Below are 23,809 nucleotides of genomic sequence, written 5' to 3'. Positions count from 1 at the left end.
AACATTTCCAAATCATGCACAAAATGTGACACATGGGCTATTTCAGTTTCAGATAGTTAACAAAGGGCTTAGGAGCTGAAGGCGGGACTTCCGCTTCTAAACGCCGTGTCTAACTTTTGATTGGCTGAAACGTCAGCCACTCGGAAATCGTTTCACAAGAGGGAATTTCAAATCGAGAAGACGCGCTTGTGCGTGCGGCGGAGAAGAGTTTGACAACACAAACAATGCAGAGACCAGGGTGAGTTACAGTTTTCTACATTTATCTCGAACATGGCTGATAATATTCAACTACACAGTGTGTTGAAACTTAACTATTTAGATCATTTAACGTAACTTTGTTGTTCTGTTGAAAACAGAATTATCTACTGGTAGCATAGCTCGCTGTGTAGCCAGCTAACGCTTGATGACTGGAGTCTGGTGGTCAATATGTGTTTACTGCTCAGCATTCATGTTTAAATAACTAACGCTATCACCACATATAGAGACTATCTTTTTCTAAACGGCAACATCTCAATCTGGCTCTCCTAACGTTAGCGTTGCGACTGTATCGTTTAGCAAGTGACACCTGAGCTAACCTGGTTATTAGTTAGCATAACCTAGCTCATATCATAGAATATGACACAAAATGCCCAAAAGTACAGGGACAACTTTGCCCACCAGATACGACTACCTTTTTGATCTGGTTCAATATCTTCCATCAGTCCATGGTTTTGCTATGTTTCTTTTTAAAGATGATATTATAGGCCGTTGAAGACAATTCTGTCTTCCCAATATTCTTGAAACCCCTTACCTGTCAATACATAACAATTCACGTAAAGAAATATTTTTCTGAGTTTGGTGTTGAAGAGCTTGCATAGTGACCACCATAACCCCACCTAACACCTCAGGGATGAATTGAATCTCAAAGTGTGAGCTTGGTAATGTCCAGGCATCCATACTTCTTCTAGCCATGTTAGTGTAGTAAGTACCTCAGTAACCAGCTGACATGTAGCATGTATTGTTGTGTGTTTTGAAATTGTTTCTCAATTGCTGTATCCCCTACAGCAAAGGGAAGACTCCTCGGAGGCCGGGCCATAAAAAGGCATCTAACATAGAGAAAGATCCAGTTGGAGTAAGTAAAAAGCTATGCTTACTTTATTTTCCTCAAACTGAGACATAACACAGTCGCAACAGTCACAATAAAAGGGCGGCATGTTTGCATATTTGAGCCCTCAATAGAAATTGGAGGGACAATTCTGCACTTAAACTAGCCTGGAAATCCAGACCCTGATATCTTGAACGATAGAGGGTCTGGCCACGATCAATAGTAATTTCCAACTCAAGGGGCGGCTCCTACTCGTGCATTTCAAATGCCACTGCACGCAGTTGGATAGCACTACAACCAATCAGAGCGATGCACAAGGCGACGTAAGCCCCTTTCGTTTAGCGAACAGCTGTTAAACTGTTAAATTAAACGTTTGCCGTTGTCGGTCGGCAAAATAGAACATTCCACTTACTTGCTAATGAAAGATTTGAGTGCCGTCTTCCAAATCGTTAAGGGTCGAGGGGCCAAAGCGGTCTCAAACTCAGGTTGCGTTCCGAATCGCATACTCTTTCTTTTTTCTATTCTACATACTACATCCGACGATAAAAAGAATCTAGTTAGGATGCAGTAGACATACTATTGGGACATACTTTTCTCTCTTATTTCATCATAACATTGCGCCTTGATCTTGCCTCTTGCTTTTATATCCGTCGCATCCCCGTTTGTTTTCATAACATGGACCTATAGGCTTCGTCGATGTTACGTCACTTCACGTGCGCACTGGATTGTGGGTCAGAATCGCCCAAATAGGATGCACTTTTCAACACTAACAATCTTGGCCGCATGAAGTAGACCATCCGGGTATTCTAACCATCCTAAATCTGGCCACAAGAATCGGGACATCCTAAATCTTTTTTCTACATACTATATAGTAGAAAGTATGCGATTCGGAACGCAACCTCACACAACATATCCGCAGCCATCTTTGATGTTTATTATCACGGCTTCGACGTCGCATGCACGTCACTGTCGTCATCCGGTTACGTCCTCCCCAGAGCACCATATAAAGGGCTCTGGTGCGCCCATATTAGATAGAACCAATTGAAACCACCAGCCAGATTTCTGGCTTTCTTGATAAAGCTTCATCGGAGCGTGTCCAGACAAACACGCGCAGCAAATTTAATTTGCCAGCGCCTAGTGGCAGGTCTGGGAATGCCAGGCTACACTTAAACTGCATTTAAATCGATTTATGGTAAATTTATGAGAGTGAGTCTATCAAGATATATCAAAAGTGGATTTAAAAAAAAAGTTGGTCTAGGTCTACTGATGCTAATTTGGAAACTGACCCCAAGAGACTTTGTTCAAATGAGATTTATTTAATTTTTGTACATATTTCTTCCAGCTGTGTGATGTCTTAATAAACTGTTCCTTTTATTGGAAAATCTGAGCAGTAATGAAGTGGCCTAGAGCTGAGGTATGCATTTTTATTTATCGTTCTGCAGGTATACTGCCGTATACGACCACTGGGAGCAGAGAATGAGGAATGTTGTGTTGAGATGATCAGCAGCTCCACTATTCAGCTACATGCTCCTGATGGCATTAAAGCCAACCGCAATGGGGATTACAAAGAGGTAAGTGTGTTTCAGTCCTTTCTGCTCGGGAAGTTACCTGAGCACTTGATGAATTTATACTGTCTATACTTATTTGTGTTCCCTCCTTACATCTCTCAAGAGCAATTATTCAGACAAGCTGGTAAACATTAAAAGTATCTGACAACATCAGTCACCATTGATACAGTTACCACAATTCAATATCGGCTTTGTTCTTTTTTTTTCCTCTTAAAGGCTCTGGCAACCCTGTCTATAATATAAAAAAAAATCAATATATGACATCAATGTTTGGTTTCTCAATAAGTTAAATTAAATTGGTTTTCACAAAATCATGATTTGGTTGGATATTATTTTATTTAAAAAAATCTTTTCATTTAAATCCATAAAACATGGTAGTTTTTTTTCAGTGGAGAGACCTCTGCATATTTCGGACACTACAGGTTTAATATGTATGGTGATACTGCTGACTATGTTTGTCCATTTCTGTTTAATGCCATTTGCATGTGTGTGTTCTTTGTTTGTTTATCCTTTAGACACAGTACTCATTTAAAAAAGTATTTGGTGTTAATACCAGTCAAGTGGAGCTGTTTGAAGATGTTGCCAAGCCGCTGGTGGAGGACCTTGTTCATTGTAAGAATGGTAAGTAAGTAAACAAACAGCATGAACTCTTTATCATCTATAGTGCTGAAAGGATGAGTGGATCAACAGAACATTAAGTTTACCTTTGAATCATTTATAACTTTTTTGACTGATGGGCAGATAAAAAAAAAATCATTGTTTGTATATATACAGTACATTGTATCACACCAATACAACCAACACCAGGTATTCTCCTCTCTGTGTAAAGTGGGTTATTAATATTATGTGATATTCAATGTTCCCAGGTCTGCTTTTTACATATGGTGTTACTGGAAGTGGTAAGACCTTCACCATGACCGGCTCACCTGGGGAAGGCGGACTCCTTCCCCGTTCTCTAGACATGCTCTTCAACAGCATCGGCCCCTTTCAGGCCAAAAGATTTGTAAGAATTTGTAACTAAAGTTTTGAAAGTCTCTAAGAAAATAATTGTAATATTTGGAGATGGATGGGGCATTTATTTTGAAATGTTTTCAAAATCTATATCAGGTGTTCAAACCAGATGAAAAAAATGGGATGGAGATCCAGAATCAAGTTGATGCTCTCCTGGAGAGACAGAAGCAAACCAGTCAGCAGTCAGTGCCCAAAACACCATCCTCCAGGTAGCTTTGAGTTTTTTTATTTTTAACTTTCTGTAATGTAATGTGTGGTTTTCACGGATACATACACAAAATAAACTGACTTCACTGTACGTTTAGATTTTTGGTAATTCTCTATTGTGTCTTTTTTTAAGGCAAAAGGCTGACCCAGAGTTTGCTGATATGATCAGCATAGAGGAGGCCTGTAAATCTGAGAATGTGGATGAAGACTGTTGTTACAGCGTCTTTGTGTCCTACATTGAGGTTTACAACAACTATATCTACGACCTCCTTGAAGATGCTCCATTCGACCCATTCAGACCTAAGTAAGAGACAGAATTTTGAATCATTTTATGCTTTTTGAAACGCATGTCATGTTGAAGGGTTGTCTGTACAAAACTTAATTTTTTCCAAGTTATCCGAGGTGATAATCATGTATGAGATTGTCCACAAATTGTGTTACACTGCTACCTTACCTGACCCACCCCTAACTAATGTGCACTACAAATGTGTTTTTTGTAGTTGTGCAATAAGACCACTGACAGGGTTCCATCCATGTATATGCTGAAACAGTTAATTCAGACATATTGTTTTTTAATTGCTTTTTTGACAGGATAAACTACATATAAACCCTGTTTTGTTAGGTGGCTTGATGGAGGCACGCCTGTACGGAACAATGAGTTCATGTATGTGGCCGATGAAAGTACATTACACACACTACTGTTTATATGTAGTCGTAACATGGCTGTAGGAGCTGATATGTTAATTAGGTCATTTGTGCATTTCCATCCCATTAATCCAAAGCCCTGTAATAAATAGCATAGGTGTAGCTTACTTACTAGCTTTGTGTATTATTCTGGCTGTTTGATTGGCTCCCTCCCTGTTGTTACTTTTATTCTGGAGACGCCAAACGTCCATGAATGTCTCAAGCTTGTGTTCAAACCCAGCGTGCATGTGTCTGTCTCTACCCCTGAATGTGTCTGTATGCGTCCCTAGATTGTATTTTATTGTAACTTTGATACTAACATCAAGTATTTGTCATAACATTTGTCTTACTATAGCGACCCACCTGTGTGTTACATTGTTGGTGTATATATTGATTATTTTTAATGACTTGTTTCAGACAACCTCAATCAAAGATTCTCCGTGAAGATCAGAATCATAACATGTATGTTGCTGGATGTACGGAGGTTGAGGTGAAATCCACAGAGGAGGCTTTCGAGGTATTTTGGAAGGGTGAGTGGTAATGACTAATTTCTCTCTTATAGCTACATTGCGTTATTTAATACCTTATGCATGTTCCTCCAACACACAGACCAATAATCACCCTCTGACTTTTCTCTGTTACAATGTCCATGCAGTCAGACCTTAGTTGTTAATGTCACACATTAATGATGTTTTGCTCTGTCTCCAGGACAAAAGAAAAGGAGGATAGCTGACACGCAACTCAACCGTGAATCCAGTCGCTCCCACAGTGTGTTCACAGTGAAGCTGGCCCAGGCTCCACTTGATGCTGATGGGGACCACATTCTACAGGTGACATTCAGCTCCAAAGTTACTTATTGAAATCATCCTTTTATATGTTAAATGTTGTTATCCATTTGTGTTTATCATAACTGTTTATTCAAAGAAAGCCAGTGAAATGATTTCTCATTTTCAATTGAAGCTCATGGGCCTGTGACAAATAGCAGGCCAAATTAAGTCCAAGGATTCTAGCCAAGGTTTGATGATGCTATTGCTTACGGCATGTTTATACATTTGCAGGACAAAAATCAGGTGAATGTGAGCCAGCTGTGTCTGGTTGACCTGGCAGGCAGCGAACGCACCAGCAGAACCAGAGCAGAGGGAAACCGTCTGCGTGAAGCAGGTCAGTTCATTTAGTGTGTATCTGCATATTTTGAATGAATATAATAATCATGTTTTTGCAGACCCTGAACATCTCTGGTAATGTCTCATGGATAGGTAATATCAACCAGTCCTTGATGACACTACGCACATGTATGGAAGTCCTGCGTGAAAACCAGATGTGTGGAATTAACAGGGTTTGTATTTAACATCTGCTCATCATTTTATAATTTTTTTTCATACTATTGCTCTGTATTTTATGTATAGTTCTGTTGTTATTATTATTATTATTATTATTATTATTATTATTATTATTATTATTATTATTATTATTATTATTATTATAAATAATTTGTATTATTGGTAATTTTTCAGTGGCTATAGTTTCACAGAGCCTTTATTTTCTTTCAGATGGTGCCATACAGGGACTCTAAAGTCACACATCTGTTCAAAAACTACTTTGATGGAGAAGGAAAAGTCAGGATGATTGTGTGTGTCAACCCAAAGGCTGATGATTATGACGAAACAATGGTAAGACATGGTATTTGGCTCAAATGTAAAATCTTTTTTATATCTCTTAATGTGGAGCTCTGTTGGGTGCTTTAAGTAAATGATGGAGTGCATTTCTAATAGCATTCCAATTTTTGTGCTGCAGCTGGTGATGCGCTTTGCAGAGATGACCCAGGAGGTGGAGGTAGCGCGGCCGGTGGACCGGCCGATCTGTGGCCTTACTGCAGGTCGCAGACACAGAAACCAGGCCTTCAAAGATGAGCTGTCACGTCGCCTGGAAGAGCGGGGTGGTCCTGGTAATGCAGGTAAAATGCCCCCTGTACTGTCTCAAGTTCCTTATGGCGCTTTTCCACTGCATGGTATCAGCTCGACTCGACTCAACTCTCATTTTTGGCGTTTCCACCGCAATTTCATGGTACCTGGACGTGGTCCCTGCTCGCGGCTGGTTTTTTGGTATTGTCTCGCTCTAGGTTCCAAGTGAGCTGAGCCGATTATAAAGGTGACGTCGGCAGACTGCCGGCCACTGATTGGCCAGAGACTACCGGCTTCATTCTGTTGTATTTACTCCCAACTCTCCGGGACTTTTCGAGTGTATGTTGTCTTGCCGCGTGCAGCCTTCTCTGGCTCTCTTTTCATTTGATTTGCATCACAGATCCGAAAATGTCCATATATATTCGCTAAGCTCACCCAGTTGTGTTGGTTGTTGGGGATGTTACTTTAAACATACTGTACACGACAGAAGAGGAGACATGCCCGGCAGCTAGCAGCTATATAGCCTATAGTAGCCAGCTGGAACAGAAATTATAGGGAGCGATTACATTACAAGCCTAGGACTGCACTGACTACCTTAATAAAATATTCAGGCTGAGACACGGCTTGCATTTGCAAACACGTATCCTGAAACAAGCGCAAAACATAAACTTTATCATGCCAGTGTTTACGTGCATAGGGATGTAGCGTACGTGACGCATCCCGGATTCCCTACTGCTGACTGGCCGAGTCAATCACCGGGACACCAATCCTCCCTTTTAATGGCCCATCGCAATATTCTACTACTTCTTTTAGCAAACAGATACATGGGGGGTATTACTTATACATTTTCCATCTGTATTTTTGGCGGTTGGTTCAGTTAATATTACAACATCTTCTCGTAATTTCTGCTTTGCTACTTGGCTCTGGAGTCGGCTTTCTGCCCCTTTGTATGACGACCCCGCCCACGTCCAGGAGGTACTATTTGCAGTGGAAAACGACCCATGCTGCTACCAAAACAAAGTTGAGTCGAGTCGAGCTACATGTGTGGTGGAAAAGCGCATTAAAGTTTTTTTTTTAGACTAAAGTTTGTACTTCTATCTCATTGTGCTAATGTTGTGCTACATTTTCTTTTATATTGGACATTTATTTCAGATGTGTAGGTTTTTTATTTAAGTTACACAAACCATTCCATTCCTATTTCTCATTCACACAATAGATGACCCAGGTCTACTGAGTGAACTGATAGAAAGCCTCCCAGCCCTGCCTCCCTGTGAGCTGGTGGATCCATCTGATGATATGACGTTGGCCCGCCTGATCGAGGTCATGGAAAGGAGGCATCGTATCCGTCAGATGATGACGGAGCAGTTCAATAACACAGGTACAGGCCCAGTCCATTTTTAGAAGGCAACATTTATTCAAATTCTGAAGACAGTTATTCAGAGCGGAAGATTACCCCTTATTGTAGTTTAGTCACTGAATTGTGAAAGGATGTGTTTCTGGTCACTGGCCCTCATTTATCAATCTTGCGTAGACCAGAAAAATGGGTGTACGTACATTTCCACGCAAATCTCGGCATTTATCAATATGGACGTGAGCGTAGGATACGCTCAAATCCCACGCCAGCTCTCAGCTTGTGTACGCAATTTTGTAAACAGCATGGACTCGCAGTGCAGGCTGTGCCGGGTAGCCGATGACTTTGTTGGACAATTATAAGAAGATAATACAAATGCAGTGTTTGCTCAGACCGAAATAAAGATATTAATCACTTAAAATTGTGCAGCTTATGGTGCGCAACTGAGTAGGAGCACTGATTCAATTGTGCACACACCAGCCACTTAGGAGTGCTGCATGGGACTGCGTAAGGGCAGTTATCTCCGTCTGGAGCTGCTGGGGGGACACTGAGGCACGGGGGCTGCATTCATTCAAAATGTTAGCCACAGTATTAAATATGTAGTAGGCCTACACTGCTCTTTATGATAAAAAATACACGGCACAACATTCAGCTTAACATTTTATTTATTTGACGCACTTTTTAGATGTTAGTTCCTCTTTTAATGTGTTATTGATCGCTTAAGCGAGCGATTAATTTCCACCGTTAACCGGCACGTTTTTCCGACAGGACTGTGGGCGCTCTCACAGCTGATCGTTGCCGGGTCGGCTTGTGCAGCTGACCGCTGGGCTGACCACTCCTGCTGTCATACAGTAAAACGCAAAATGTGTTATTTTTAGTTTTTACAACCCTTTTGAGTAGTGCTATCTAAAAGGGCCAATACATTCTAATCATTCAAATCTCTGCAGACCTGTATTTATTTCATGGGGACCATTACCGGACAGTTGGTGCGTCTGTTTCTCCTCTACCACTTAGGCTATATTATGCCCTCACCCTCAGTTGGTTGCATTTCAGAACAGCAACACGCTTTTTTTAGTGGCGATGTTTGAGTCGGACCACTTTTTCTTCATCTATGTAAAGAAATGGCGACATATAATTGTATATGCTGTTTTATAGCATTTGAGCGATAGTAGCCTACTGATGTAAACCTAAAATGCAAAATCCTCAGCTGGAGATCGTTTTGTCAACACCAACGCTGTTGACTGCAGCAGTTATTTCCTTCCTAACTGCTACCTTCTGTTGTTCTTTGATGCCGCTTGTAATGCTCCGAAATGAAACTCTTTTTTTTTCTACTTTCGCTGTTATTCTGTCAATTTTTACTTCAGATAAATTCCTCTTCTGTGCCGTAATTCGCATATCCATGTCGTAAAACCTCTGGGCGAGGCCTCTAAACTGAGAAAATATAGGGGCGTGGTATGATCGTTTTCAGCCGCCGCATTTATCAATAATGGCCTGGCGTACGCTGAGATTGGCGAGATACGACTGTTTGATAAATACCACGCGACACCTGGCGTAGGGAGGTATTTGCGGCAGAATCTGCACCAGTTTCCACGCAAAATTGATAAATGAGGGCCACTGAGTGTATTTTCTCCTACAGCCGATACACTGAAGTCCATGCTCCAGCAGTTTGATGGCCAGCTCAATGCAAAGGAGACCTTCCTCCATGATCAACGAAGCAAAATGAGCGAGAGAGACAGAGTCATTGTCAACCAGAAGACGGAGATAGATCGATTAGAGAAGAAATCTAAAACTCTTGAATACAAGGTGTCTCATTCTCCCTCTTGTTCCATTTTCTACATTTGGTTAGCAAGATTTTAAATACTAGGACATTTGAATTAACTTTATCTTTGTTAAAAGGACGCTTGTATTTACTGTTATTGTTTTTCTTCAGGTTGATATCCTGCAGAAGACAACGGGCATGTACGAGCAGGACAAGCGCTCACTTCAGCATGAGCTGGAGACCCGGGAGCAGAGGCTCCAGAGAGAGCTGTCGGAGAGGAGGCGCATGGAGCAGCGCATGCAGGGCATGGTGACAGACACCAAACTCAAATGGGAGAAGGAGTGTGTAAGTCAGATTCACAGTCACCTTACCATTGGGTGTTTGAATATTGAGGGTATGTTGTCCTCCTATTTTACTAGCCTAGGGTAAGATAGTCACTGTTCAAACAAGTTTAAGAAAGATAAATAATGTACTTCTCACAACAATTGTTTTTGACAGTTCTGTATTTCTATGGCTGTGGGTTGAATGTGGAATTTGTGATTCTGAAGATGGCTTGTTGGAAAAGAAAAAAATCTGTGAATATCTTCACAGATCTTCAGATCCACTTCCTGTCCGTACTGTGTGCGCGCTGAAAAAAATAAATCCAGAGTAAATACACAGCCTAGGCTCTGTGAACTGGTACGGTGGGTCCCCTTTGTTTACATACCCTGCTGGGGTTTCCCTAATTAGGATAGGCGAGTGAACGCCAAGAAGCTGGAGATGCAGAACAAGCTTTGGGTGAAGGAAGAGAAGTTGAAGCAGCTCAAGGCCATAGTGACAGAGAGCAGCAGTGGCGGCAGCAGTTCCTCCACACCTCCAGAGAAGCCTGAGAGGCCCTCCAGGGAGAAGGATCACAACATGGCCCAGAAGAGGTCCGCCTCACCCTCTCCACTTCCTGTGAGTTATTTACTCTGCCAGTTCAATCAGTGTGCTCTTTAACACTCTCTTATCAAACTTTTTAATTTATTATGGAAATTTTTGCATGCTGCTAATTTACTTTTGTGATAATCTTAAATTCAAAGATTTCTATGCTTATTTAACTGTACACAGCAGTTTCTTTTTCTTTTATCACCCTGGTGAACATTTGGTGTTGATCTGGATACCCCTAACATCACACAATGCTTGGCCCCATTCTTCCCTATCACTTTTCAGGACTTGAGCCAAACTCCTTACCACCTAAATCCAGCCAATGTTAGGGCAGTTGAGGACCCTTACCCCAGCTCCAACGACACCACCACCCTCTCCTCCTCCTCTTCCTCCTCTTCCCTTTCCGCCTATCCTTCAGTAGCCTCCTGTATCTCTGAGTGGGAGCAGAGATTCCCTATAGACAGACAGGCTAGACACGCTAGGAGCCGGACTCCCGCCCCATGCCACGGCAGCAGCAGTGTGGGTCACAGGAGAGGCCAGCGCTGGGCTGCAGGCACTGAGGCCCCTGCTACCACTCTTGTCTATGGGCTAGACCTAGAGGCAGGCACCAGGGTCAGTGTGTGTGTGTGTGTGTGTGTGTGTGTGTTAGAAAAATGTAGATGTCCTTTAGATAAAGTGTAGTTTTTTTCTTCTTCTGGCCTTTAGTTCTTTCAGCCTTGCCTTGGTGTAGAAATGCATCGTCGGTAGATGTCTGCTTGTTTAGACATGCATCAAGTAGTAGCGCTGCATAAGCATAAGCTGGTGTTTCTTATCCAGACTATAAGACAGACTGATCTGTCCTGCTTGCAAAATCCTCATGTCTTGCTTCTTAAGCCGTATGAGTAGTTGTATCGTCTTTATAGTTTATTTTGCCAGTTGCCAACTGTCCTCTAGAATAGCTTTTTCCTAGTAATGTATAACCTTTTTCAGTAGCACTGCTTGAAATGAGAAATTGACCATGACACCGTAAATATATGCACAAAAACTCTTTAATGTAGCCACAGTTGTATTGCACATTTTCAAGTTTGGGGTATAAGGCGGCATGTTTTATTATTAAGGTTTATAAAAAGTAGACAACAAATTTCAAAAGACACATAACGAAACCAAAAACATAATTGAACTTAACATACGAGTGATGGCCATAGGGCTTGGTTAATTTGTTTGGGATGATTTTGAAGTGGCACTTAACACAAAGCATCAAAAATTGCGATTTTCATGTTTTTTTCTTGGGGCATCGCAATACATATGTTTTTTGTTTTTAGATTAATTTAACAGCTGGAATTTAGAAACGTTGGATTTGAACACCAACTTTACTTAACTTAATGGACAGGAAATAGTTTGACTGTAATGGAGCCAAAAATCACCAAATTGAACCTGAATATCCATAGAGATATACTTGGCTTGTTTACAATGTGCACATGTGTAACTCTTTGGTCTTAGGCCTGTAATATGCATTCTATTGTAGAGGATTATTTTACCCAGAATAGTTTGACAGAATTGCTGCCAACATCTGTTTTTTTCCAGCAATTAAAACAATGAATGACCAATGAAGTGTAACAACAAGTAATTCAGCCTGATTGTCAGGCTTTAACCGCAACCATGTTGGAATGAAATGATCCATAGTAGGACATACAGATCTTAAATATTGGAGCTCCTTTTTGACCTTTTTCCCTATTGAGCCGCTCAGTTTGTTGTTACCACAACACATTCATCCTATAATACTATCTCTGAGAATTCATTCTATCAGAGTTTTCATATTAAAACAAAGACATGTTAAAACCTTTTACCACATGTGCAGCATCTTAAAAAGCTAATACAAACCACATCTTTATTATGTTAATATGCGGTCTCAATTGCCTAATTCCTCTACTTTACTTTTTGCGTTGCTTTGCATGGTTTTTCTTCACACTTCTGGGCTGTTTTCAGTAGTAGCTAACACCATTTCCCGCTACTAAACCCCCCGACAAACTTTAATTGGTCCCCGCTGGTGTCACACGTCAATAACTTCCTGGTTTGTCTCTCTCACACTGGGATCACCAGACGGCCGCTCCAGTCCGTCCAATGCACAGGCGCTCACAGTCTGCGGGTGGGGAGAAATGGTTTGACCACAAACCACCTTCTAATTACGACCTAGACACTGTCATGCAGCCAATCCTGCCCAATGCAATCAAGGTGTCGACCCCGAACGAGAAAGCTCTGTCTAAATGCCAAAAGTATGTGCTCAGACATCAAGAGCTTGCCTCCGACGGGGAAATCGAAACCAAATTGATCAAGGTAAAATTATCAATTGCTCAATTGGAGACTTCTGATTTATTATGGTAATCTTGCATGACTCTGACTTTGACACAATTGTTTAGTTTTATTTCACGGGGGTCCTGTTAACACTGCTACCTTCTTCACTGTTGATTGTGTGAGTTTGTCTCTTCCTGTATTCTCCAGAGTTTTTATTTTTCATAACTTCCTCAGGGCAATGTTTTTAAGACCAGAGGTGGAGGACAAGCTGTGCAGTTTACCGACATTGAGACATTAACACAAGAGCTTGCAACGCCGTCAAGGTACAGTTTCACAAATGTACAAACGAGATGTGATATTTATATACGTTCACAAAGAAATGTGATATCAATATTAAAGTGACAGTATTTACCACTAGTTTACAGTGGTAAATACTGGTGTAAATGCATGCCACTAGCCTGTTTCTTTAATATATTTGATATGTCATGGTGCCAGGGCCAACCATATCTTTTATAACAATAAATGAGTATACAAATGCATTCTTCTACCGTGTCATATTTGTGAAATAAAGTTCAAATTTTGGGACTTGAAAGATGTATTGTACATCTGACAAAGATCTTTTTTGTTTCAGTCGCAAGAGGCGGTCAGGGTCTGCAGAAGGACCTGGTCATATGGAGGACATAGAATACAGGGTAAGCTCTCAGTTAATAAAAAAAAAAGTAACTCATTATATAATAACAAATATATATTCACTCTTACACTATTTGAGTACAATTTAACATATCAATTATATATCTACATGTCTCCAGGTATCCATTGTAAGAAACATTTCAGACAATTATTTTTCACAGGAAATTCTTAATTTAATCTGAATTGGATAATTATGTGTGTGGGTGTGCGTCAACCCTTTTCAATCTTTCCCTCCCATTAGGCTCCAGTGGCAAGCACAAGTACAAGCCATGTGTATCAAAAGTAAGCAATTAAAATCGTATGTGTATGCACCGTTTAGCAAGCTACTTACTGTACATGGCAATATTCCTTATTGCCTTGGATTTAAAATGGGATTTATTAAGGTTTTTATCTTCTTCTTTGTTCTTTCCTCCAGACGCAGAAAGCCCTAAATTCCCGTACCTATGAAAGAACTTGTTCCTTCTTGAAAACATGCAAGATTTTGCTTGACTATCTGCACAGTGAGGCAACCGCCTTGTGAAACTATGCATAGTTTGTACATTTGTGGCGTTTTTCTTTTATAACTGATCTCATAGCGAATTATAAGGATGTTATTATAATTTAATCATAGGCCAAATTACATTGATTGCACAATGAAGAACACTTCAAATTGTAATTTGCTGAATGTTTTCTTTGCTTTTGTCCTTTTTTTGAATGCTGGAATCATTACTTTTTAAGACCCTGGACCTACCAATCTGAATACTATTTGATATATTTAATGTTTTTTATTGAGTAATCTTTTCACTACCTTGTACTGCTACCCAAAGATTATAGTATTTGAGCTGAAGAACAATGTAAATAGTTTTTTTTTTAATGATTTTTCATTAATTGGAGGTTATACTGAGCAAATGGATGATCACAGAACATAGTATAGAATTGTAAATATTTAGCTGTCACGTTGGTTTTGTTGAAATTGATCTGTAAATAAGTAGTTTGACAATTTTGATCTCCGTTTCTCCTCAAATGTGTAGTACTGTACTTTTTCTGGTGTCATAAAACTCTTTTGAACACCTTCAACTCTTTTCATAATTATGTTGAGACAAAAAGGGTTAAACCTATTAAAACATTTTTTTTCTTCAGTTAATCCTTCTTTTGAAACAAATGTTAACTAAATGTATACTTTTTAACTTTGCTTTTTGGAGTGTCTTTTGTGACACCTCTGGTTAGAAAATGGTCATTACAGCATCTTTTCCTACTGCCATTCCCAGAGATCATTTAGAAACAACTACTTTCATGCCCCAAAATATATCCACTGTGGCTTTAGCTCAGAGAATATTTTTGAAGGCAATAATGATGTCCTCAGAAACGGTATTAATTAACTTGAGCACCACCAACATTTAAAGATATGTTATGGTATAAAGTGTCTTTACATAGTTATGTTGGACATTTTACATATCAGAGCCACTGTGGGCCTCCACCAGTTTCCTCTGTCTTCACCCTGCTCAGGCTTAGTTCAACATCTTTTGGTATTTAAATGGTTCTCTGTGCATTTAGTTAGTAACATTTTATTCAATATGTTAACTTGACCCCTAAAATGTATTTTTGATAAAAGCAGATACATTCCAGAATCCTAATTCTGAGTATGTTGGATAGCATGAGGAAATGAACTGCTGCATATGTTATCTTCCTGCCTTAAGATTTCATGTCAATGGGATGTGAAGAGAGGCTAAACCCCCAGAGGCCTCAGGTCAGACACACATTTCTTTCTATGTTTCAGGTCAAAACCACAATGAGCGACTTAGCCTTTAGTCAATGGCTCACTTTAAGGCAGGGCACACAGTTTGCCTTGCTGACAAGTCGGCACTTCATGCCTGTTTGTGCAACATTTTTGCCCTGTCAACAGGTGAGAAATGTCAAACCGAACTACACACCTAGGTAGAAACATACAGTACGAGGTCTGTATATATATTTTTTTCCACACCACTGCTGAAATCCTGTGGACTGGATATCTGCTTACGTTCTGGTTGTGTGAAATTCCACCAACATTCCAAAGGCTTTGAAGGATATATCGGTGTGAGGGGTGAATTTTGTGGTGACAGATTGTTGTAGCAGCAGCTTCATGGGTGACACATCTGGGAGCCCCGAGTCATCCTCCTATAAGTGCTCGTTCCTTACAAATGTCTTTGTATTATTTATGCCAGTGTATTGTGACTTACTATTATTATACAAGACATCTTTTAGCAATAGCTATGGATCTCTGAGCAGAGACTTTACATTCCACAGTTAATTTGTTAGGCTGTTTGAGGGTTTTATTAATACCGTGCCAAAAGTAAAGGAGCAACACAGTATGTTTGCAGTGGGTTCAACACTAATATGTGAAGTCCCAATTCTGGCCACGTTAAAGTGATTGACATGCACTCATTCAGCAGACACGGCTAAATACTTGTAGTTTACAGTGTGAACAGCAGGTGGAACTAAATACCTACTAGAAGGCATACATTTCTGAACGTAAAACATTGAGGAATAGTGGCTTCAGAACTGCCTCAAATGCATCTTATTTTCTTAGAGGATATATCTCAAGTTATGTTGCGTTTATTATCTCTTGAAAAAAAAGACTCTGGCTTTATAGACTTTTTATTTCAATGAGTTATTTTGCAGAACTGACATGGCCTGATAATTCAATGATTTTGTCAGTCATCCTTTAATGGAGGTGTAACGCCTCCCACTTAGTCAATGCCACTGACTTTAGAAGGCTGTGGGTCCCAGGCATTGACCTATTATAAATGGTCCCTGGGTGCCCTTCTGCCTCATTGGTGTCATTTCACAGTGAATGCCTGGACAAGCAGGATGATGAGGTCATTGATTTGCTGAACCACTTCTCTGCCTGGATGATGAGCTGTCATCAATGTTTCCATAAGGTTGAAATTGCCACATTTTCACTTTACAGCAAATTCAGCTGAACAGAATTTGTGGTAATGGACAAACTGCTCAGCAAATAGGTTACTGGAAGTGGTTGATCAAATATAATCTTTACATTTATTTCTTTATCTTTAATTTAGACGTCACTGAACACGAAGGCATACGTACAGACTGCTCCCTTAAAAGTGTTTTTTTTTATAATGAAAGTGACAATTTCATTTGGGGTGGGTGGGACCTTAAATCTCAGGTTCTAGATAATAGGCTACATACCTGGTGTGGTGTTGAAAAGCTCTTAATGCACCTGTCATAGATATTTGTACAGGTCTTATTGAGGCATTGGAATGACCATTTTCTATATGGGATATTTCACAAGGTGTTGTAATGATACTAGGACTTTTTTTGGTAACATAATGATGAGGATCTTGTATTTGCTAGGGTGGGTAACCAAATTAGTTAAAAATCAGGAGCAGTAAGGTGTATATGCATAAGATTTGTAGTTTCACAATGTTTACAAACAAGAAGGTGAAAAAGACTAGGTGCTCGTGTGTGTTTGTTTGCTTGTTTGTGAAAACCACAATCCAAGGAAAGTTGTGAACAAGGCTAATGCATTGGTGTCCATCAAAAATGACCAAATATTAGTTGGTCACTTCATCCTATGGTGATATCAGTTGTCCATCCTGGCTTGTGCCACAACCAGTTTGAGCTGGAGGTGGTGAGAATGTGGGTAACAGCCTTGTGTGTCCAGGCCTGCCTGTGAAAATATTGACCCTTCCATCCCTGTCTGTTTAACTAGCCAGCCTTTAAGCAGTGTCGGAGCAAATACCGCATGACAGCACTGCTTTACTTAATGGCTTCTTTAACTCAAACACTCGCTAATGGCTGCTTAAACACAGCTCCTCTTATCCTCTTTGGACTCTTGTGTTTGCTTTGGTACACTGTATTAGATTGGTCACCTTTTGGTGTACTGCTGAGTGTGAAAGTGAGAGATTACAAAACACTGCATTTGATGTATGAGGCTTTTACTTTCAGGGTGTTTTTCTGTCCGGTGCGGCACACATCATGTGAATACAGAGTGCTTGGCAGGGTTTGATTGCCTGTGAACACACACATAGGCGTGTCGGTGTGCAAGTAAACAGAAAGGTGGGAAAACCACCATACTGTTCAGTAAAGCTTGTGGTGTGAGAGACAGGATAAGCATTATCTCAAACTTTGTTTATATGAGGTATACTTGGTTTAACTTTTCGGTACAAGCAGACTTTCTGTCACCAGTGCAAATAACTCCAACTAGTTGACTTAAATGACAGGGTGGATTTAATGCATTGTGTTACTTATGATGTAAGGATGTTGGCTAAAACATATTTAATATTTCAGGAAGTCATGTGATACTATAATCTACTACTTTCAGCATGACTTTCAGGCCAAATATTTTAACTACAGGGTTATCAGAAACAACCACAAACTGAAGCACCTGCAGCCACCCCCCATCTGCTGATGTTGGAGACATAAATAAATGTGGTTTTAGAACATGCTCACATTCAACTATGAATGCTCCTTCTTTGAGTAATTTACAAAGCAGTCAAACAGCTAGGAGGCATGTGGACAAGGAACACACATCTTTAAGAAGCCATTAGTTTGCCTTCAGATTTCCGTGTTTCACCCAGAAAAAGATCACTTAAAAAATACAATCCCTGCTCATTTATTTCAATGAGAACACTGCTTTTGCATAGTGTGTGACACACAGGCCTCCGGCATAAAAGTTGAACCTGCATGGCTCAGCTTTTGCCGCAACACAATGTGGCAATATCTGGCAATGACGGCCAATATGTTACGTGTAAGACACATACACTTACTTTGTAAAGTGTACGGCACAATGCTGCTGTTTACTTTGCAATTATAGCAACACACGGAACAACTGTTGCTGTGATTGCTTTGTCTGTTAAGAGAATTATAATTCTGGATCGACGTGCCCATTGTATCTTAGTGGTACCTGAAACAGGCCCACACATCCTGTTGTGATGTTTAATGCGGTGCTGTTTTATTTTTACTTAACAAGCGCTTAGGGAGTGAAATATTATATGTCCTTATGATTCCTGTCTTGTCAAAAATTCTGTATTGTTCTTTTAGCTTTGTCTCATATGAACACACATTTGAATGGTGAGGTTAATAAGGTGGCTCTGGCTGATAAGTACTCAATGGTTATGTACTGATAAAGGGCATTCCATTTTTCTTTTATCACTGGCTTTATATTGCAGTGTGTGTGGTTGTGGCCAGTGTGTTAGATAAACCAGGTGCTATTCTGTTTGTATTTTTTTAACAATTATTTTTGCAAATCAAAACAAATTGGTGTCATGACTAAATATATGCTAAATTACACTCTCTGCCACCATTATCTTAGAAAATATATGACGGCCCTTTCTAACATCAACCCCCTCTCATCTTTCCACCTCCCTCCTGTGTCCCCTCCCAAGTCAACAATCGGTGTTTGTACAGCCGTTTGTGTGTGTGTTTGAGTGTTCAGAGTAAACAGTGGTGGTTTGAACTGAAGCAGTACTTGGTTCCCTGGTTTCCTAATCTTTTAACCTCAGTTGTCAGTTGTCCATACCCATTGCCTTAGTCTATACCTTGTTGAGTCAATGTCAACACATTTGATCCCATCTGCGATAGTTACAGTACGTGTAGCGACTGTAAATATTGTTGCATATTTAATGAGGAAGGAAGAAATTACTTTATCAGTCAAAATCAAATGTGAACAATTTCTCTTTTTGAAAATGATTACAGTATATGTTATTTTTAGGATGCAGGGTTGCTTCATGACAAGCCACAGCACTAATTGGCAGTGTAGTTTTTTCTTACTAACCTTAATAATCATGAAGTGATTGTGTTAAAAAGCTAAGCATTTGGAAGGCAGATACAGCCAAATCCATCTTAGTATTGCGTGTTCTTTAAAAAAAAAAAACCCTAATATGTTGCTCCCACAGTTTGAATATTAAAGGCACAGGGCTTGTGTGCCAAAGCTTTAACATCCACTACAGGTGATCGCTACTGTTTACCTGCTTTGCCTGTTGATCTTGCTAAAAGCTTCTCACACCCCCTTAATACATACTCTCTCTCCCTCTCACGCACGCACACTAACCATTGAGTGTGTGTGTGCCCAGTCTAAACACACACATTAATAACAACTGTAATGCCATTCTTTGTCAAGTGCTTTCACAGGTTCAACATTGACCTTAGTGTTTAATCTTCCTGCACAAACGACTGTCACTTGATGTGCAAACAAATCTTTTGTCACTGTCACCGTTAGACAACTCCCATGTTCTTTCAAGGAGGCCAATACAAGGACACAGTTCAGACACTCCTGTGACCTCAGAAAATTAAAACATTATGAGTTAATTGGAGTTATTGTCAGTATATGCATGATGGTTTGATGGTATAGTTGCACATCAGCCAAGGGATTTTATATTATTAATTTTTTCTATATATATTTTAAAAGTTTTCACATAATAATGTAGGCCTTTATCCTGTCAATCAATGGTTTGTTTAACAAATTTAGTTGAAAAAAATCTAAATGTCACAGAAAATGTTTCATTTCAGGAAAACATTCCTTACTGGGTTTTTTGTAATTAATTCACAAAGTTGAAAATTATGTTTGAAGCTTACTGTTGGTAAGCCATTTCCCATTGTTCTGCCTTATAACCATGAACTGAACTTGAACTGTGTTATAAGCGGCTGCCATAAGATGTCACTGTGGTCCACTCATTCTTGCATTTCCCTTTTCATCCTTCCCCCTCTTAACTGTTGACTCCCTTTCCAATAAGAAACAGATGGGAAACCTTTGCTGCAGGCTACTGCCAAATGGAGCAAATTCTCATTACAACTTCTGCAAGCTCTGTTTATTCTCTCCGAGCTTCACCTCCACCAACCCTCACACCACTTTGCCATCTGATGTGTTCAACGCATGTTTCTGAGGCAGATGTGTCGTTTTGATGGGCCGTGTTTTTGCGGAATACTTGATATTTATCATCTTTAGAACATAATGTGAAAGTCATAGTTTTCCTGTATAGGGCCGCTTACAATGACCTGTTACCTAGTCCCGCATGAAGCCAAGAAAACAACCCTCTTTTCAGCTTGATGACAAAGCATTTATTAGATTATCCACTGTTATTAACTGGTTTCTTTGGTTTCTAAACTGGAGGTCAGAACTGCTACAGTACATGTATTTTTAGTAGTTTGCAATGTTATTGTTACATTACTGAATGAGAAAAGTAAACATTCTCCTGTAAAAAGTTAGTTTGTTTTTCAGACTTTTCTCTCATGTTTACATCTTTGTGAAATTCTGTGGTAGTAGGCTATTATTGAGAAAATGTTTCTTCAACTGCTCACATAAACACATAATGGGACAAAAGCAATGTTTTCAGCTCACACTTATGCTACTTAAGGGTTAAGACAAAATAAGATTAACTGCTGCTAGAGCATAATAAAAAAAGATTTCCAAAGAGGATATGGAAAAATACAGTATTTGAAGTAGCACAAAACTATTTGCCTAACACATTATGTTTATATATCAGTGAATTTTGTATGTAGGCCTTTTGTATTGAGATGTCATTTTCGAATGGTAGGTTTCTGGTCATAGGGTAAATATATACTTATAGACATTGTAGACATGTAGACATTTTTAGTAAGGCTGTTAAATCTCAAGTCAGGCACACTCCGGTATAGTGAGACAGACAATCTCTGCACTGTAACACTCTCCGCTCACCTTCGTCCTTAGCCGTGCCTATTACTCTCTATCACAGACAAATCCCCTGCTCTGTTTGAGTTCCCAGTCTGGGAAGCTAGCACTTCGAATGGAATATAAATGACATCATTATGTAATATTCAATCTGTTGCTGCAGCAATATCCTATCCCACAGATACCCTCTTTCACCACCCAGCCCATATGCTCCGGACTCGCTGGTCTCCTGTTCTTTTCATGGACAGTATTAAAGAGTTATTAAATTAATCTGTGCTCGCTGGCGCATGTTATTGCAGTGCAGAGATTTGTGGGGGGGAATGAAGCCATTGGGCCGCACCCTAAGCTGATTTATTAAGGGTGCCGGGGAATCACCAAATAGACCTGATAACCTGTTTTATTTTGCATAAGTGAACACTTTGCCTCAAATCCGCTTATGTCGTTCCTCTCTCCCTCCCTTCCCAATTTTTTTATACAAGTTTAGCCATTCCTTGTATTTTTCTGCTACCGGAGGCCCTGCGGAATTGATGTCACATTCTCTTTGTTAATGCTCTTTGTAAATGCTATTATGAGAGCTAATAATTTACAAAGAAGTGAAAGCCACTAGTCATGATAGTGGAAAAATTTCATATGATGTAATGCTGCTTTGCTCATATAATAGACTTACATTTGATCTGGACTGTAGTCTCCTACTGAACATGGTTCAATGTTCTTGTGTGTGGTACACAAGGCTTTATCAAAATAAGAATCGGGCAGTTTGTTGTGTCTTGGTATCTGAAGCGGTTCTACTCTTGCTGGTTTGTTACTCACATCCGTTGTACCGCTGGATGTTTACAGAAGCAATATAGGAAGTGTGCAGTATAATAAAATGGGAAATAAAAGCACAAAGGACAATGCATTTAGTCACCTTTTTTATACACTTATTTTTGTAACCTTTCCTTGTCCATCCATCCTGACTGACTATACAAACCTCTAGAGTGTCAAATAGTCAGTGATAGAAAGACAGCTTTTGGATGTGCGTTGGAGAGGCCCAACAAGTGCATGTGTTGTGTGCACAGCAGTCTGTCTGTTCTCTCACCCTGAAAGAATCAGCAGATTTAACACCGGTTGATTCCAGCTCAGATTCCTAACCTCATTTATCAGAGTGTATGCCAGCAGTGTAAACATTTAATCCAGCGTGAGATTTTTGGGCTCCTTTGGGTCAACAGTTTAGCTGTTGCTTTTTTTTTCAAAGCCTCGAGACAAAGTCTACTTTCAATTATTTCTGCAAAATTGCTTTACAGGGTCCATGCATGATTAAGTATTCATTATGTTAAACTAAGCACTTTCTTTGTATATAAATCCATATTAGATTTGGCTGGCAGGCTGCCTGAAGCCACATGAGAAGGATTTCTGGTGCAAAAAAAGAGCCTTGGACCTCCTTAGCAGCTCCTTTCTCCTCGGTTTGTTTGTTTTTGTTCTGATGTTGATGACGATCTGTTATTTCCTATACCTTTTTGTCCTCCTGGCCAAGCACACAAAAACACGGGCCTTTGTGTGTGTGTGTGTGTGTGTGTGTGTGTGTGTGTGTGTGTGTGTGTGTGTGTGTGTGTGTGTGTGTGTGTGTGTGTGTGTGTGTGTGTGTGTGTGTGTGTGTGTGTGTGTGTGTGTGTGTGTGTGTGTGTGTGTGTGTGTGTGTGTGTGTGTGTGTGTGTGTGTGTGTGTGTGTGTGTGTGTGTGTGTGTGTGTGTGTGTGTGTGTGTGTGTGTGTGTGGAGGGAGAATGAAGGTGTTGGAATCTGAAGTGGGCATGTGAAAAATAAACAAGCATGTCAGTCGGTCTGGTGTGCAGGGGAGCAGCACTGATTGGTCCAAAAAACTGGACTCACTGCATCAAAAGAAAAGCCGTTTGAGCTTGTGTCTGTCTCTGGCACGACTCTGAGTGTACGGTCAGACTGAAAAGGCTTGTGTTTGCGTGTGCACACTGTATGTGTTTGGAGAACGAAGGGCAGGGGGCGAGGGGAAGCCATTCCATTTCAAATATGACCGGTTTCCCTCAAAATATTTACCTAATATTTTTTCTCTTTCCAAGCAAAATTGACCTCTTTGATTGCAGAGATTGCTCCAAGGACCTCATGGAAAATAAGTTCAGAAGTATTTGAAATTCCTGAGTGGATTCGCCAGGGCTGCCTAGCGTGAGCCTGTGTTTATTTGTTTTCCGACTGCAGGAGGGATCAGGGTTGTGTTGACTCGGAGGGTATTTGGTTTGTCTTCTGTTACAGACATCATGAAGGGGCTCTTACTGCAGATGGTCAGAAATAGGACAAAGCTGAAGCAGCTGTGTACTCTTGTTCCCTGAGAAAGAAAGAAAAAAAATTATACCTGTCTCTCTGCCAAGTAATATGTTTTATAATTTGCTACTGGCATATTATGTCTTATATGGCTTTTTTATCGTTGTTTTCACTAAACCAGAGTCCAATAAGTGCAGCCACTTTACTCGCCGTCTTGCCTTTGGCAGTGCAACCTGTCCCGCTTGGCCCTGAGCTGTTTTAGTGTGGCTAGTTGTAAGTAGCCGAGGAATGCATATCATTCTTCAATGAAGTGGACAGGCGCTGACCGCAGAAAAAAAAGAGGCCGGTGTTCTGTAGAATAACATCTGAAGATAGCAGAAACTTTGGGCCTAACCTCCATACTCCATTCACATAAGAGGGTGTGTGTGTGCCGGCCGGGCCTTGAGAGGCAGTGGTGTAGAAAGGTGTAGGACTGTATAGG

At 40.2% G+C, this 23,809-nt stretch overlaps 1 protein-coding gene across 1 annotated transcript; it reads left to right on the top strand.

The window, feature by feature from the left end:
• The first annotated feature begins 176 nt into the window (after positions 1 to 176).
• On the top strand, positions 177 to 14,367 carry LOC307250724 (kinesin-like protein KIF23). Its single transcript, XM_080027890.1, has 22 exons — positions 177 to 238; positions 1,045 to 1,111; positions 2,527 to 2,655; positions 3,168 to 3,273; positions 3,519 to 3,655; positions 3,760 to 3,872; positions 4,004 to 4,174; positions 4,972 to 5,084; positions 5,263 to 5,384; positions 5,613 to 5,715; positions 5,811 to 5,890; positions 6,105 to 6,224; positions 6,349 to 6,508; positions 7,672 to 7,833; positions 9,443 to 9,609; positions 9,737 to 9,910; positions 10,295 to 10,501; positions 12,551 to 12,784; positions 12,977 to 13,065; positions 13,374 to 13,434; positions 13,674 to 13,714; positions 13,848 to 14,367. Exons 1-22 carry the CDS (start codon positions 225 to 227, stop codon positions 13,861 to 13,863), a joined length of 2,586 nt encoding a protein of 861 aa, XP_079884016.1. The 5' UTR covers positions 177 to 224; the 3' UTR covers positions 13,864 to 14,367.
• The last annotated feature ends 9,442 nt before the right edge of the window (positions 14,368 to 23,809 follow it).

This window comes from Ammodytes marinus (assembly GCF_949987685.1).
Source record: "Ammodytes marinus genome assembly, chromosome: 1".
NCBI lineage: Eukaryota > Metazoa > Chordata > Actinopteri > Uranoscopiformes > Ammodytidae > Ammodytes > Ammodytes marinus.
The sequence above is the reverse complement of the archived record's forward strand: the minus strand, read 5'-3'. Positions and strand labels throughout refer to the sequence as shown.